The sequence below is a fragment of the Mandrillus leucophaeus genome, unplaced genomic scaffold (genome assembly GCF_000951045.1).
Source record: "Mandrillus leucophaeus isolate KB7577 unplaced genomic scaffold, Mleu.le_1.0 Scaffold24, whole genome shotgun sequence".
Classification (NCBI taxonomy): Eukaryota; Metazoa; Chordata; class Mammalia; order Primates; family Cercopithecidae; genus Mandrillus; species Mandrillus leucophaeus.
In genome coordinates this window covers 970,382-986,431 of record NW_012102476.1, presented here as the reverse complement: position 1 = coordinate 986,431, position 16,050 = coordinate 970,382, and the positions used below count along the sequence as shown (strand labels likewise).

The 16,050-nt window shown below is 44.8% G+C and overlaps 1 protein-coding gene across 2 annotated transcripts in view; it reads left to right on the top strand.

Moving 5' to 3' along the window:
- Window positions 1-16,050, top strand: part of GSG1L (GSG1-like) — a 196,331-nt gene that overhangs the window by 149,516 nt on the left and 30,765 nt on the right. Inside the window, exons 4-5 of one of the 2 annotated variants that reach the window (XM_011982340.1) lie at window positions 8,310-8,477; window positions 13,356-13,409. In XM_011982340.1, the coding sequence (XP_011837730.1) occupies window positions 8,310-8,477; window positions 13,356-13,409 (222 nt within the window). The remainder of the gene's footprint in view (window positions 1-8,309; window positions 8,478-13,355; window positions 13,410-16,050) is intronic. The other variant, XM_011982339.1, reaches the window with a different exon arrangement.

Sequence of the window (16,050 nt, the reverse complement as noted above, 5' to 3'; positions counted from 1 at the left end):
CTTGTGATAGTGAGTTCTCATGAGATCTGCTGGTTTTATAAGGGGCTCTTCTGCCTTTACTTGGCACTTCTCCTTCTTATGTAGCTTTGTGAAGAAGGTGCCTACTTCCTCTTCACCTTCCACCATGATTATAAGTTTCCTGAGGCCTCCTCAGCCATGCTGAACTGAGTCAGTTAAACCTCTTTGCTTTATAAATTACACGGATTAATACACTCGCCCAGTGGGAAACCTAGGCTTCTACCCCTACCTGGAAGTAACTGGGCAGAGCCTCCACCTTGCCAAAGCCACCTTGCCGGAATGATGTGAAAGGAAGCCAGTTAGAGCAGATGTTTTAAACAAGATCCAGAGTCTCAAAACATACCCCAAATGTCAAGGTTGCAATTAAAATCATGTACCATGCCAAGAACCAGCAAGATCTCAACCTGAACGAAAAAAGATAATCAATAGATCCCAATGCTGAAATGACAGAAACGTTAGAAATCATCATAAAAATGCTTCAACAAGTAGTTGCAAAAACCCTTGGAAAAACAGAAAGTCTCAGGAAAGAAGTAGAAGATAGAAAGAAGGACCAAATGGCAATTTTAAAACTAAAAAATTCAGTAACCAAAATACAAAGTTCAATGGTGGGGCTCAACAGCAGAATGGAAGGGATGAAGGAAAGAATCAATGAACTTGAAGACAGGACAATAGAAATTATTTAATTTGAACAACAGAGAGAATATAACTTTTAAAAAAATGTACAGAGCCTTAAGGACCTCTAGAACTATAACCAAAAGTGTAACATTGGAGTCCCAGAAGAAAAGGAGAAAGAGGGCGAGACTGGACAAAGTACTGAAAGAAATAATGGTTGAAAACTTCCCAAATCCCGTAAAAGACATAAACCTTCAGAATCAAAAGCTGAATGAATCTCTAAAATAGTATACATTCAAAGAAATCCATACCAAGACACATCACAGTCAAACTTGAAAAAAAACTAAAGTTAAAAACAAAAAACAAAACACAGTGAGAGAATAACATCCTCCCTAACTACAGAGAAAAAAATTCAAGCAACAGTGGATTTTGCATCAGAAACAATGGAGGCTAGAAGGAAATGGCACAACATTTTCAAAGAAAAAGAAAATGAAAATGCTGAAAGAAAAGAACTATCAACTTAAAATTCTATATGCGGCAAAAATATACTTCAGAAATGAAGGGGAAATCACAACATCCTCAGATGAAGAAAAACTAAGAAATTTTGTTGCCGGCAGACCTACCCTAAAGGAAAGGCTAAAGGAAGTTCTCTAAACAAAACGGAAATTTGAAAAAGGGAAGTTTTGAATATAAGAAAGAATGAATAAAAAATGGACAGGGAAACTTTACTTCTCCTTTTTCTCCTTTTGAGTTTTCTAAATTATGTTTGGTGGTTGAAGCAGAAATCATAATACAGTCTGATGTGATTCTAAATGTATACAGTGGAAATATTTAAGACAATTATGTTATAATATGTCAAATATGTCATAACAATTATGTTATAAATGAAGGGTCCCAAAAGGAGCCAAGCTTTCTATGCTTTACTCCAATGTTGACACCAGCAGACTGTGGTTAGTTATGTATATGTAATGTAAGACCCAGAGCAACCACTAAAAAAGCTATATACAGAGATACACTCAAAATCACTATAGATAAATCAATAATTGTTTGAGAAACCCATGGGAATACAAGAAAAAAAAAAGAGAAACAAAAAACAAAACAAGCAGGGAAGAACAAAATTAGTTGGCAGTCTTAAGCCATAATATATCAATAATCACTTTAACTGTAAATGGTTTAAATACACCAATTACAAGCCAGAAATTGGTCAAGTGGATTTAAAACATGTGACCCAAAACTATGTGCTGTCTATAAGAAACTCACTTCAAGTATGATGAGATAGATAGGCTGGAAGTAAAAGGATGAAAATCATCTCTCATGTAAGCATTAATCAAAAGAAAGCAGGACTAGTTATATTAATATTAGATAAAGTAGACTCAGGCAAATAAAATGACCAGAAATAGACATTAAATAATGATAAAAGAGTCAATCCACTAAGAAGGCATTGCAGTCCTAAAAGTGTATCCACCAAACAACAGAGCTGAAAATCTGTAAAGGAAAATGTGATGTAGCTGAAAGGAGAAATAGGAAAATTCACAACTATAATTAGATATTTCAATATAGCTTTCTCAACAATTAATAGAACAACCAAATGGAAAATCACCAAAGATATAAAAGAATTCAACATCATCAACCAATAGGATCTAATTGAGAAATGTTTCAAGTCAAATCAGCTCTCATCCCAAGAACCTAGAAAAAGAAGGGCAAAATAAGCCCAAAGCCAGCAAAAGAAAGATGAGCAAAAATCAATACAATTGAAAACAAAAAGTAATAGAATCAATGAAACAAAAAAGCTGGTTCTTTGACAAGATAAAATTGACAAACCTCTCGCAAGAGTGACAGAGAGAGCAGACAGAGGAGAGACACGAAATGCCAATTCAGGAATGAAACAGAGGATGTTGCTGCAGACTTTGAGGACATCAAAAATATAGTAAGAGCATACTACAAACAACTCTACACACATAACTTTGACAGCCTGGATGAAATAGATCAGTTTTTTTAAAAGCCCAAACTGCCACAACTTACCAAATGCGAAATAAGTAATTTGAATATCCCTATAACTACTAAGGAAATTGAGTTTATAAATAAAAACTTTCAAAACAGAAATCTCCAGGTCCAGATGGTTTTACTGGAACATTTCACCAAATATTTAAATAAGAATTAGCATGTTTTTTTCAGAAAATAGAAGAGGAGAGAAAACTTTGCAGTTCACTTTATGAAGCTAACATCACTCTGTTATTAAAACCAAAGATAGTGCAAAGAACCACAGACTAATAGACCCCATGAATATAGATACAAAAATCCTTAGCAAAACAATAGCACATGGAAGTCAGCAACATATAAAAATAATTATACATCATGGTAAGTGGGGTTTATTCTAGGGAGTATGACTGCTTCAATATTTGAAAAATCCATCAGTGTCATTCACCATATTAACAGGCTAAAGAAGAAAAAATCACATGACCATATCAATGAATACAGAAAAAGCATTTGACACAATTCAACATTGATTCATACTTTTTAAAAAAAACTCTCAGAAAATTCAGAATAAAGGGGAACTTCCTCAACTTGATAAAGACCATCTATAAAACATCTGCATTTAACATTATACTTAATGTTGAAAGACTATTTTCTCTCTAAGATTGGGAACACCACTATTATTCAACATAGTGCTGAAAGTTCTAACTAGAAATAAGACGTAAAAGACATGCAAGACATAAGACATGAAAAGAAAATAAAAAGTATACAGATTGTAATAGAAATAAACTATACCTATTTGTGGATGTCATAATTATCTATGTAGACAAATCCAAGGGATCTACCAAAAAAAAAGCCTAGACTTAATAAATAAGTTTAGTGCTGTCTTAGGATAGAAGATAAAAATACAAAATCAATTGTATTTTTATAAACTAGCAATGAACATTTGGACAACAAAATTAAAAATATATATCATTTATACTAAAAAAGCGAAATACTTAGGCACAAATCTAACAAAACACTTACAGGACTTGTACACTGAAAACTGTAAACCATAGAAAAATACCAAAGAAAGAAATCAAAGAAGATCTAAATAAATGGGTAGATATACTATGTTCATGGATCAGAACACACAATATATAGTGAATACATCAAATTTCTTGTAGATATAGAGAAAAGTATTCTAAAATATATATGGAAAGGCAAAGGAATTAGAATTTCTAAAACAATTTTGATAAAGAAGAATAAGGCAGAATGAATTAGAGTACTCAATTTCAAAACTTACTGTATAGCTACAATAAGCCAGATTGTGTGATATTAGTGGAAGGATAGGCACATAGATCAACGAAAAAAAATAGAGAACTCAGAAATAGACCAATACAGATACATCCAACTAATTTTTGACAAAGGTACAAATCAGTTCACTGTGTGGGTGTGTGGTGGTGGTGGGGATGGGGCGGGCAGGGAATGACCTTTTCAATATATAGTGCTGGAGCTATTGGACATTCACTGGCAAAGATAAACAATCAGCCTTACTTTAAACTGCACACCACTTGCAAAAATTAAATTAAAATGGATCACAGATTTAAGTATAAAACGTAAAAGTGTAAAACCTTTAGAAAAATAAGAGAAAATCTTTAGAATCTAGGGCTAGGCAAAAAGTTCTTATATTTGATGTCAAACACATAAAAGGAAAAATGGATTAATTGTAATTCATCAAAGCTAAATACTTTTGGTCCACAAAAGACCCTATTAAGAGGTTTAAGAGAAAGCTATAGACTGAGAGAATATATTTGTAAACCACATTTCTGACAAAGAACTAATATCTAGGATATATAAAGACCTCTAAAAACTCAGTAGGAAACAACAACAGAACAATCCAATTAGAAAGTGGGCAAAAAACACCAATAGACATTTTGCCAAAGAGGATATACAGATAGCAAATAAACAAATGAAAAGTTGTTCAACCCTATTAGCTGTTAGGGAAGTGCAAATGAAAGCCACAATGAGATATTATTACACATCTATCAGAATAGCTAAAATAAAAAATAGTGACACCACCAAATTCTGGTGAGGATGTGGAGAAACTCGTACATTGCTGGCAGGAATACTGTATTTAGCAATATAAAGGAACAAACTACTGATGCACACAATAACTTGGATGATTCTCCAGATAATTATGTTGGGTGAAAAAAAGCCAATCCCGTACATACTCCTGTATGATTTTATTTATGTAACATGTTTGAAGAGGTAAAATTATTGAAATGAAGAACTGGTGGCTGACAGGATTTGTGGGAGGTCGGGCGAGAAGTGGCCGTAGCTATAAATGGCACAGAAGAGATCCTTGGTCTGTATTTTGACTGTATCAATGTCAATATCCTGCTTGTGATATTGTAATATTGTATTACACTAGTTTTGCAAGAGTTTACCATTGGGGAAAACTGGCTAAAGGGTACATGGGTTCTCTCTATATATCATTTCCTACAGTTGTTTGTGAATCTGTAATTATCTCAAAAGGAAAAATTTAAAAACAAGAGTAAACAAATGAAAAGAAAAAAAGAGAATTACAGGGTGTGATGAGGGCTGTGATGAAACTAAACAGGGACATATGATACGGAATGATGGAGAGGGGGCTTCTTAGAGATAGTAGACAGAAAATGTCCACTGAGGAAGGGGTGACATTCACAGGTGAGAAGGGACCAGCTGGGCAAAGAGCCTGGGAAAGTCCAGGGATTCCAGAGGGAGGGAAGGCAATGGGGGAGGGGCAGAGAATGAGCTTTGGGTTTTTGAGGAGTGGAAAAGAGACCATAGGGCTGGGATGCAGAAAGCCTGAGGAATCAAGCTCTGGACGACATGTTATTTGAAAAAAGATCTTGCATGTAAAGTAGATGGAAAGGCGGGGATGTAGGCTTTTCTTCTAGCTCAGTCTGACTTTGCACCTGTCCACTCATTGACTGTCTGGCTCTGCTCCACCCCATATCATCTGTTTCTGGGGCCCCTGGGCTCTAGCAAACCCCCTCCCTCCCCAGGGAAGCTCCCTCCACACACTCAGTCATTGGACCCTACCACTCCTGAAAGGTATTTTTACTCAAGCCTTTAGTTTGAGAATCCCCTGCTCTGTCCCCTGACTGGGACATCAGGGTTGAGTCAGAGTTGGTCACCCTTAAGATCCTTGGCTATGAAGACTCGAAATTCGTGTCAAAACTAATTCATGCAAAAGAAGAGAGTTTATAGCAAGTAAACGTATGATAACTTTGGTTCCCAGTGACCAAAACCCAATTCAAACTGGCTTCAGGGTAGAAACAAAAGTCAAGGAAAACAAAATTAAAAAGAAAGTAATTGAGACTTCCATCATTGAAAAGTTCAGGGATAATGGCTTCAGCTCAGGGATCAAGCCCCTTTTCATGGCTCTGCTTTCTTTTGGGTCAACTTCATTCTCAGGCTGGGTGGTGGCAAGAGGGTCCCCAGCAACTCTTGGCTCAAACCTCACCAGCTTAGCACCACAGAAGAAAGATGAGCTTTGTTTCCCAGTAGCTTCAGCCAAGTTCAGGGGTGGAGTCTCATGAACCTGACTTGGGTCACGTGCCCACCCCCAACCAATTACTATGGCCAGAGAACAGCAGCATTTTCATTAGCCAGGTTGAGGTCATGTGCTCACATAGAGGTTGGGGTTGGGGCCAGCCCCACACAAACCTAATGGCCTGAGAAGAAGGAAGGAGTGATCCCTTAACAGAACCTTGGAGTGCAGTTACCAAAAGGAAGAATGGCTTATGATCAGGCAACACCAACATACTCCATACTCATGGAATCCAGAAAAAGCCTACTTGTTCATTCTTCATCCTCGGGTTCTGAGTTTCCACCATGCTAGTATAAATAGACATCCCAGGCTGAAGTAGAATCTTCAGCTTTGTTGCTCAGGAGAGAGTATCTGATTGGACCAGCTTTGGCCAGATGGTCAGCCCTTGACCGGTCATCTATGAATGGTGGGGGTTGGTGAGTAACACGCTGGACACTTTGGTGGAAAGGGAAGCTCTTAGAGGGGCCAGGTTGATGCCCTAAAACTGTCTATTACAGACACTCAGGGCTTCTGGAAGATCTACATCAGCTCCTTATCATGAAAGAAACGGGAACTCTTATCAATGGGTTTGGTGTTCAGGGAAACAGATGATCCTTTCGAGGATCTCTTTGAGAAAGGCTGAGTCCTCAGATTTTTTCCTTGCTTTCCTTCTGGGGTGCTCAGGGGCTGTCAAAGGGAAAAGCAGTGGGTGCAGGCAGTGGGCTTCATTGACCATGGGGAATGCAGGGGTGGTGATGATGTTCAGAGGCCAGCTGGGTGGGCTGGCATCGGGGAGGCCTGGAGCTCCCAGGCAATGCAGGGTTGGAACAACAAAACTGAGTCCCTGATTTGGAGGAAACCAGTTACCAAGGCAGAGACTGAGGAACAGGGATCCAGGAACCAGGCCAGATGTAACTGAGGCCAGGAAGGTACCCTACTCCTGGTACTAAATGTTGAATGCACAGTCTTGATCAGAGGAATCAGGCAGGCCATTTCTGGAGCTGGAACTGGGTCAGCTGAGTCTCCTAGCTCTACCCCACCCTTCCTACCTTTCCAACTGTGGATGGGATAAATTCTCCACGTTTGGGCTGGGCTTAGCATGTACATCAAATGAGGGCTGCCAAAAGTCCCATCTGTAGAGAAAGTTGTGGAGGAGAGAGCCAAGCAGGTCATTCATTATAACCTCATCTATCAGGGGGAGAGTTTACAAACCAAATCATATGGAATTGGGTAGTGAGGATGTTAATATTAATGATAATAATGACAGCAAGACTTTCTTGAGTGCCTACTATGTGCTGGACACTATTCTAAGATAGTTTTAGTGGATCATCTCCTTTAATCCTTGTAACAACCCTATGAGGTAATGCTATTGTCCATTACAATGACGTGAGGTACTGGGAGCAGTGACACATACCTATAATCCCAGTACTTTGGGAGGCTGAGGCAGGAGGATCACTTGAGCCCAGGAAGTTGAGGCTGCAGTAAGTTATGATCACACCATTGCACTTCAGCCTGGGCAACAGAGTGAATCCCTGTCTTTAAAAAAAAAATAGTCATGAGGAATGTGAAACAGAAAGGGTTGGCATCTTTCCCCAGGTCATACATGAACAAAGGTAACTTAACTTTCATAAAAAATGAGTTTTTAGGATGTCTGCCCCCATCTCCTTCTCCATCACCAACTCCAGCTAATCTCCTCATGCATCCTCATTTCTGCTCCCCAAACCTCCCACAGTTTGTGGAACATTCCCTGCTGTCTGATGCCTCCATGCCTTTGTACACACTATTCCTTCTCCTGGAATGTCCTTTCCCCTGACCAACTCTCACTCTTCTTACCAGGCCGAGCATAAGTGTCGCTGTATTTTGGGTAACTTTCCTTGATGCCAGCCCCCTTGGACAGAGTGATTCATGCTCTTCTTGCCTCCCCATAATGAACTCTGTTACAGCTGCATCACAGTGTGCAGATAATTCTCTGTCTCCCAGACTGTGAGTGGGGCAGGGACCAAGTCTTACCCTTCTCTATGGCAGCACCAGCTTAGGTACCAGAGGAAAAAGCAGCTGTGCAGGGATGAATGAATGTTTGGTGGGTGTGGGATTTTTCCTGTCCCTCACCCACCCTCACCATGGCATCTCTCTCCTGATCTCTTGGCAGCCTGGCGTGGGGCTCCTTTACCTGCTGCATGGCAGCCTCTGTCACCACGCTCAACTCCTACACCAAGACGGTCATTGAGTTCCGGCACAAGCGCAAGGTCTTTGAGCAGGGCTACCGGGAGGAGCCGACCTTCATAGACCCTGAGGCCATCAAGTACTTCCGGGAGAGGTCAGTGCACAGGGGGTTACCTCTGGCCACCACGGGGACTCTGAAGTCCATGGCCTGGCCTCAGTGGCCACCGGGCCCCAGTCGAAAACTGGAGTGAATGGTATGACAGAGGTTATAGAGGGGGGAGGCGGAAGAAGGTAGAGTTTGGACATCACTATGTCGGAATTTCTGGGATATTTTAATGTTTTATGGATCATGAGGTTGCTTTGGGCTTATGTGATCAAAGCACTAGAAACCCAGAAGGGAACCAAGTTTGAGCATTTACCATTAGGTCCTATGCTTCTTGGAACCATGATAAAGAGATAAAGAAGCTGAACCAAGGTTTCCTTCTTGGGCTCTGTCATGGCATTGAGTGAAAAGAGGACCCAGCTGTGGGACTGGTGATGGCTGCAGGAGGAGGATGGCTTCTCAATGTCAGGAACTACATGTAATCACCCGAGTCTTCAGAGTGCAGCTGGGAATAGAGGAGGTGACAATAAACAGTGGGTGGGTAGATGGATAGATAGATGGCTGGACAGGTGAGTGGGTGGATGGGTAGGTAGATGGATGGCTGGATGAATGGATGGATGAATAGATGAGTGAGTGGATGGATACGTGATGGATGGATGGATGGATGGATGGATGGATAGATGGATGATTGGGTGGATAGGGTGGATAGGTAGGTGAATGGATGGATGGACAAGTGGACAGACGGGTGGATGGATGGATGGATGGATGAGTGGTGGATGGGTAGGTGGAGGGGTGGATGGGTAGGTGGAGGGATGGATGGATAGATGGATGATTGGGTGGATAGGGTGGATAGGTAGGTGACTGGATGGATGGACAAGTGGACAGACGGGTGGATGGATGGATGGATGGATGGATGGATGAGTGGTGGATGGGTAGGTGGAGGGATGGATGGATGGATGGATGGATGGATGGATGGATGGATGGATGGATGGGTGGATGGATTGGTGAGTGGGTGGATGGGTAGATGGATGAATGGTTGGATGAACGGATTGATAAGTAAGTAGGCAGAGGTATAGATGAGTAGGTATGAGTGAAAGGACAGACAGGCAGATGGCTGGCTGGATGAATTTCAGGAGTTCAGACGCTGGAGATATCCTTAGGCAGAACTCCTCCCAGACACCTTCTTCTGATGAAGCCACTCAGAGAGAGCATCAGCAGCCTGAAACCTGAAATTTCTGAGCCCTCCCTCCAGGGGGTGAGTTCATTGTTACTGCTGTATCCACCTCACTCTGTACTGCTCTCCTGGCTTCACCCAGAACTGCTCCTGTGGGCCAGCTACCACTGCCACTCTCCAACCTAGTGCCAATCTACACTGTGCTAGCTGCTCCAGTCTCTTCTGGGCTGTCAGGGGCTGCTGCCCTCTTTAGCTCAGCCCACATCCCTAGAGCTGCTGTGCCTGTGTTTGTGGCAGGCCTTGAAGAATCACAGCCTATGTTACTCTTTCTGAGCTCTGTCTGTCTCCCAGGCCTATCCCAATCAGTAGCAGTATCTAGAGGTACCCACGAATGGCCAATCTGGCCTGGGGTCCCTATGCTCTCAGTCTCTCCTCTTGAGAGAGGGGATGTAGAACTGCAACCCTAAGTCAGAGTCAACCATCATAACTGCCATTTATGGAGCACATGTTGTGTGCCAGGCCCTGTGCCTAGGCATTTCATTTCATCCTTAAGACTTCACTATGCAGTTAGGCCTATTAGCCTCATTTTACAGATGAGGAAAACTGAGGCTTAGAGAAGTTAAGACACTTATGTAAGGTTGCACAGTGATGGAGGGGGAGCTGGGGCCCAGGTCTGCGTGCCTATTTCCTAGAATGAAGAAAATCAGAGCTGGCAGTGCCTCAGAATCAGGCTACCCAGATGCAAGAGGCAGCCCCAGGATTCAACTCAAGCAGCTGCTCGAGCCCATGCAGGTGCTGTTATGCCCTGGACAGATCTGCTCAGTACTTGCAGTTCATGCGCAGGTTGGGGGCTTCTCACAAGTCCTTGTGACTCTCAGCCTGAGGACCCTCTCTGATCCCAGAATCTGCTTTGCCCAACACGTGGGGCTTACTGGAATGCCCAGGAGACTGATGCTGTCAGGAGTTGCTGGGTGTTGAGGGATAAAGACCCACCTTCCCACCCTTGGTTGCAAAACAGCTTGGGGCATGCTTTGCTGTGGGACTGGTCTCCAGGTGCCCTTAGCAGGGATCAGCCTTTATCACATCCTCTACTGGCTCCGTCCCTTCCGTGTCGAACTTACCCTCTTCCCTACCCATTGTTCCTGGGACCACCTCCCCTCAAGAAAACTACCTGTACCCAAATCCTTATCACAGGGTCTGCTTCCGGGGGAGCTGAAGGAGAAGGGCATTAATGCCTTTCGGTGGCAGGGAAGGCATCACTGCACATCCTTAGCACTCAGCAGAGGAGGAGGAAAGGGACAGGAGGCTGCAGGGTGGGGCAGCATTGAGGAGCTGGACTCCCTGTGGGGCACTTGGGAGGGCTTCAGTCAGCAGAGAAGCATGGCAGCCCATGGGGTGGGGAGGCCCACACAGGTACTCTGTTACGAGCCCCTCTCTCAGCCTGCCACTGTGTCTTTCCCCAGCCACATCGGCCTCCTTTTCATCTCTCAGGCACTCGAAGTGCATCCCCACCTTGGGACCTTTCTACTTACCGTGCCTCAGGATGTTCCTGTGAGGCCTCTCCTAATCACTGGGTCTAAACACACACTCCCCACAACCTTATCCTAGATACTCTAGCTCGTTGCTATTTTTTATATTTTGGAGACAGGGTCTCACTCTGTTGCTGTATTAGTCCATTCTCATGCTGCTAATAAAGACATAACTGAGACTGGGTAATTTATCAAGGAAAGAGGTTTAATTGACACAGTTCAGCAGGGCTGGGGAGGCCTCAGGAAACTTACAAGCAAGGCAGAAGGGGAAGCAAACACGTCCTTCTTCACATGGCGGCAGCAAGGAGAAGTGCCGAGCAAAGTGGGGAAAAGTCCCTTATAAAGCCATTAGATCTCATGAGAACTCACTATCATGAGAACAGTATAGGGGTAATTGTCCTCATGATTCAATTACCTCCCACTGGATCCCTCCCACGACAGATGAGGATTATGAGAACTCCAATTCAAGATGAGATTTGGGTGGACACAGCTAAACCATATCAGTCACCCAGACTGAGTACAGTGACACAAGCACAGCTCACTGCAGCCTCGACCTCCTGGGCTCAAGTGATCCTCCCACCTTGGCCTCCCAAGTAACATGCGCCACCATGACTGGCTAATTTTTTTCATTTTTGGTAAAGATGGGGGTCTTGCTATCGATTGCCCCAGATCTCCTCAAACTCCCAGCCTCAAGCCATCCTCTGACCTCTGCCTCCCAAAGTGCTGAGATTACAGGCATGAGCCTCTATGCCTGGCACCGTTTCTATTTTTTCATAGCACCTGATACAATCTGCCAGGATTTTCTTTATTTGTTTGCCGGTTTGCAGACTGTGAGCTCTGGAATAGAAGACCTCTGCCATCTTGTTTCCCACTGTGAACCAGGCACCTAGAACTGGACCAGGCACCTACTAGGAGCTCATTTAGGGTTTTCTGGTGATTGACTGAACTGGACTCTCATCTTTGGAGGCTTCAGCCCTGGCTCCCTCATGCTCTTTTATTTCCATCTCCACCATCATCTCGCTGATTCAGCATCCCAGCACTTCCATGCCAAAGCCCCAGGAGAGAGGATGTGATCGCCCGGTGTAGGCCAGGTGTTCAGTCCCAGGCCAGGCAGCAGTGGCCAGGAAGATCCGGCTAATCTGGCACGCAGCTCACCTCGTCCGAGGCTGTGGATGGTGGCAATGCCCAGCCTGGCCCAGGGCCCGGAGTGGGCACTCAGCAAGTGTTTGCAGTAGACACATAAGCAACCAGATGGCCAAAGCTGCCCCGTTAGCACTGCGGTCAGTTGCCACCCCTGCTACGGAGATTCACCTCCTGCGGCATCTGTGGGTAAAACGCACCTCGTTTTGCTGAGGCAGAAGACAGGACCTCTCCGTACCCCATCAACAAGAAGCTGCTGTTTGCTGGTGCCCCATTTCCAATGGCTCCTAACAGCTCAGCCCCAAGATGAATTCTTCCCAGCATATGTGCGGAATATCACTTTACACATTCATAACTTGAACATTATGCAGAGGTTCATCAAATTTTATTTCCCTTCCCCTCTAAGGAGAGCATTTCAGCTTAGCCAGGCTGTTCTATTTCTTTCCCTTTTTTTTGTGCCTTCCCTACAAAGAGCTCGAAGCACATAGATGTCTGCATAGGTTTTCGGCATGGCTCAGATGCAGGGCTGACGTCCTACAGTGGCCAGCATCCCTGGAGCCGCAGCCAGGGACTCAAGGGAGGGCGATCCATGGCCCCACCTGCCCAGGTTTCCTTCTCCTCCATGGGGGACAGACGGTGCTGTGGAAAGAACAGAGGTTTGGAGTGAGTTTTCCAAGTCTGTCTCTTTGCTGCTATGTAATTTGGGGTGAGGCGCCGAGCCCCTCTGAGCCTGTTTCCTCTGACCCATGATGGGAGAGTCCAGAGCTCTTCGTGTTTCAGGGAGGCTCAAATTTGAAAACCCACGTGACGTGCCACGCCCAGTGCCTGGCACGTGGAGGGCTTTGTGTGTGTGAGTTCCTGTCCCTTCTGCTCCTAATGCCCTCACCAGACCCCAGAGTGAAGCGTGAGCCTGGTCATGACCAGCTTAGGATGGAGATGGCAAGGGTGTTTCGAATCATGGCTAATAATCATGTTATTATCTCTGGCCCTGTATAAGGCTGTCCTCTAAATACCTTAGATGTGACTCAGTTAATTTCTGCAATGCCCCTCTGAGGTGTAAGTGTTATTGTCACCCCCATTTTACAGATGGCAAATGGAGGCACATTTAGGGAGGGCAACTTGCCCCAGGTCACACAGCTGGTAAGTGCCAGAGCTGGGATTTAAGCCCAGGCCACACAGTCCTTCCCTGTGCTGTGTGGCCTCTCAGCCCTGATCAATTGTCTCTGCTGGGTATTGAGCTGGGACCTGGGCACACAGTAGGAGTGAGGGGAGTCCCATGGCTGAGGAGTTCATCGTGGGAGGGGCAGGTGAGGTGAGAGACAGATCTTGTGTGGGTTTCTGGGACGATGCACTCTGTGGGACAGAGCTCATGGGCTCCCTCACGCCCCCACCTTTCCTATCTGTGGGAGAGGCCTTTCTGGAGCCCATTTCATCCAAGTCTCTCCTGCTGTCCTCCTGGGGACCAGGGACAAGGTGATGCCCTGCGGGGGCTGATGGACAGGAAGGAATTAAACTGTCCCTTCCCTGCTTCTACCCCCACCCCCCACGTCCTGTTGGATTACCCTCTGCAAGAGCCAATTGCATGGCTGAGAAGCAGTTGGACAGATTTGAAATGGTTTTCAGAGCTGTAGAAGAAAGGCATGTTATGTGTATGTGTGTGCGTGTGTGTGTGTGTGCACATGTGTGCGTGTGCATATGCGTGTGCACATGGCCATGTGGAAGGGCCAGTATGCACATGTGTTGGGTTTGCTGGATTGGAGAGCCTGCACCCCCAAATTCCTGCCCCACCCCCTGAGAAACATCTGGAATTAAACCCTCCCAGCGTCACCCTGCCTGTCGTTCCCTCCTTTGTCTTAATCGGGCCTCCCGAGGGGAGGGTCAGATGCTGCTGAATGAAAGGCAAATATTTGCAGATTGGGGCTTTCTTGAATACGTAATGCTCAGATCTGGTTTAACAATGTGTGGAAGAAAATGAGACCTGTTGGATTGGATCCCAGAGGGAATTCAGCTGTGCCAAATGAGCGACCCGCCTCTCTGGGGAATGTGGTACTGTGTCGGGGACGGAAACTCCCAGAGCTTTTTGGGAGGGCAGATCTTCCTTCCTGGGACCCCTGAACCTCTCTCTGTACCACTTAGCACTCTCTGAAATTACTTGATTATTTATTTTCATGTTTATGTCTGGCCTGTTTCGGTGCACACTCCACGAGAGCGGGGAGCCTGCTTTTCCTGGTTTCCTCTCTGTCCCAGCACCTAGAACCACAGAGGCTCAATAAATTATGGTATTAATTATTAACAATATTAGGCCAGGCTTGGTGGCTCACTCCTGCAGTCCTAGCATTTGGGAGGCTGAGGCGGGCAGATCACTTAAGTCCAGGAGCTCGAGACTAGCCTGGGCAACATAGCAAGACCCTGTCTCTACAAAAATATTAAAAGATTAGCTGGGAGTGGTGGCATGTGCCTGTGGTCCCAGTTACTCAGCGAGGCTGAGGTGGGAGGATCACTTGAGCCCGGGGATTCAAGGCTGCAGCGAGCTATGATGGCGCCACTGCTCTTCCACCTGGGTGACAGAAAAGACCCTGTCTTGAAAAACCAAACCAAACAAACAAACAAACAAACAAGCAGTATTAATTCTATTAAGTATAGTGGAGAGTTATGCAGTGCCCCCTGTTGCAGACACTGTTTGAGTGCCTGGCTGACTTCATGCATTCAGCCCTTGTGGTACACCTGAAGAAACAGACCAGGGTTGGAATTAATTTTGCAATTTACTAGCTGTGAGTCCCCAAGTAACTCGCTTCACCTCTTGGAGCTTCAGTTTTCCTGGCTGGAAAATGAGCTAATGCCTACCTTGAGGCTTTGTTGTGAGGACTTCATGAAATGATACAATTACGTTTCTGGAAACAAAGCTGGGGTTCCCCTCTCCCTGCCTCCGCCCCCCTCTCCCCACCCCCGTTAGAGAACTCCCTCTGTGCAGGGCAAATAAGATACACTCCCCGCCTGAAAAGGGGGCCTGTAGCAAGCGGCAAATGGTAGTCCTTGGAGAATCTAGCCTGCAGATGTATTTTGTTTGGCTTGCATGGTGGTTTCAAAATTCTTAAATTTAGGCTGAGTTTTAAAAATCAGGAGATTTCATGTTAAAATACCAAGGTTTTGCAGAAACAGAAAAAGAAATATGGCATATTCTCACTTATAAGTGGGAACTAATCATTGGGTACACATGGACATACAGACGGGAACAACAGACATTGGGGACTGCAAGAGCGGGGAGGAGGGAGGCAAGGGTTGAAAAACCACCTATCGGGTACTATGGTCAGTGTTTGGATAATGGGATCAGCTGAAGCACAACCTCAGCATCATGCAATGCACCCATGTCATGAACCTGCTCATGTACTCCTGAATCTAAAAAGAAAAAACAAAACAAAACAAGAAAAGACAAGAAATCAAAAATCAAGGTTTTGGGCTTTTCATGACAAAGCAGAGATCTGGCCACACTGGGCCCCTGTTCCCGCATGGCAACAACAGGCTGAAACACTTGAGTTCACAGCCCCCTGCTCACACCAGAGCAAAGTGCACTGGGTGCCACAATCAAGTCTCCTGCAAGTGGCTTCAGGCAGGAGGGGCCAGTCCCACCCCAGTGGGAGGCAGAGGATAGAAGAGGCTTCACAGAGGCTGGGCACAGTGGCTCACTTTGGGAGGCCAAGGCAGGTGGATCACGAGGTCAGGAGATCAAGACCATCCTGGCTAACATGGTGAAACCCCGTCTCTACTAAAAATACAAAAGAAT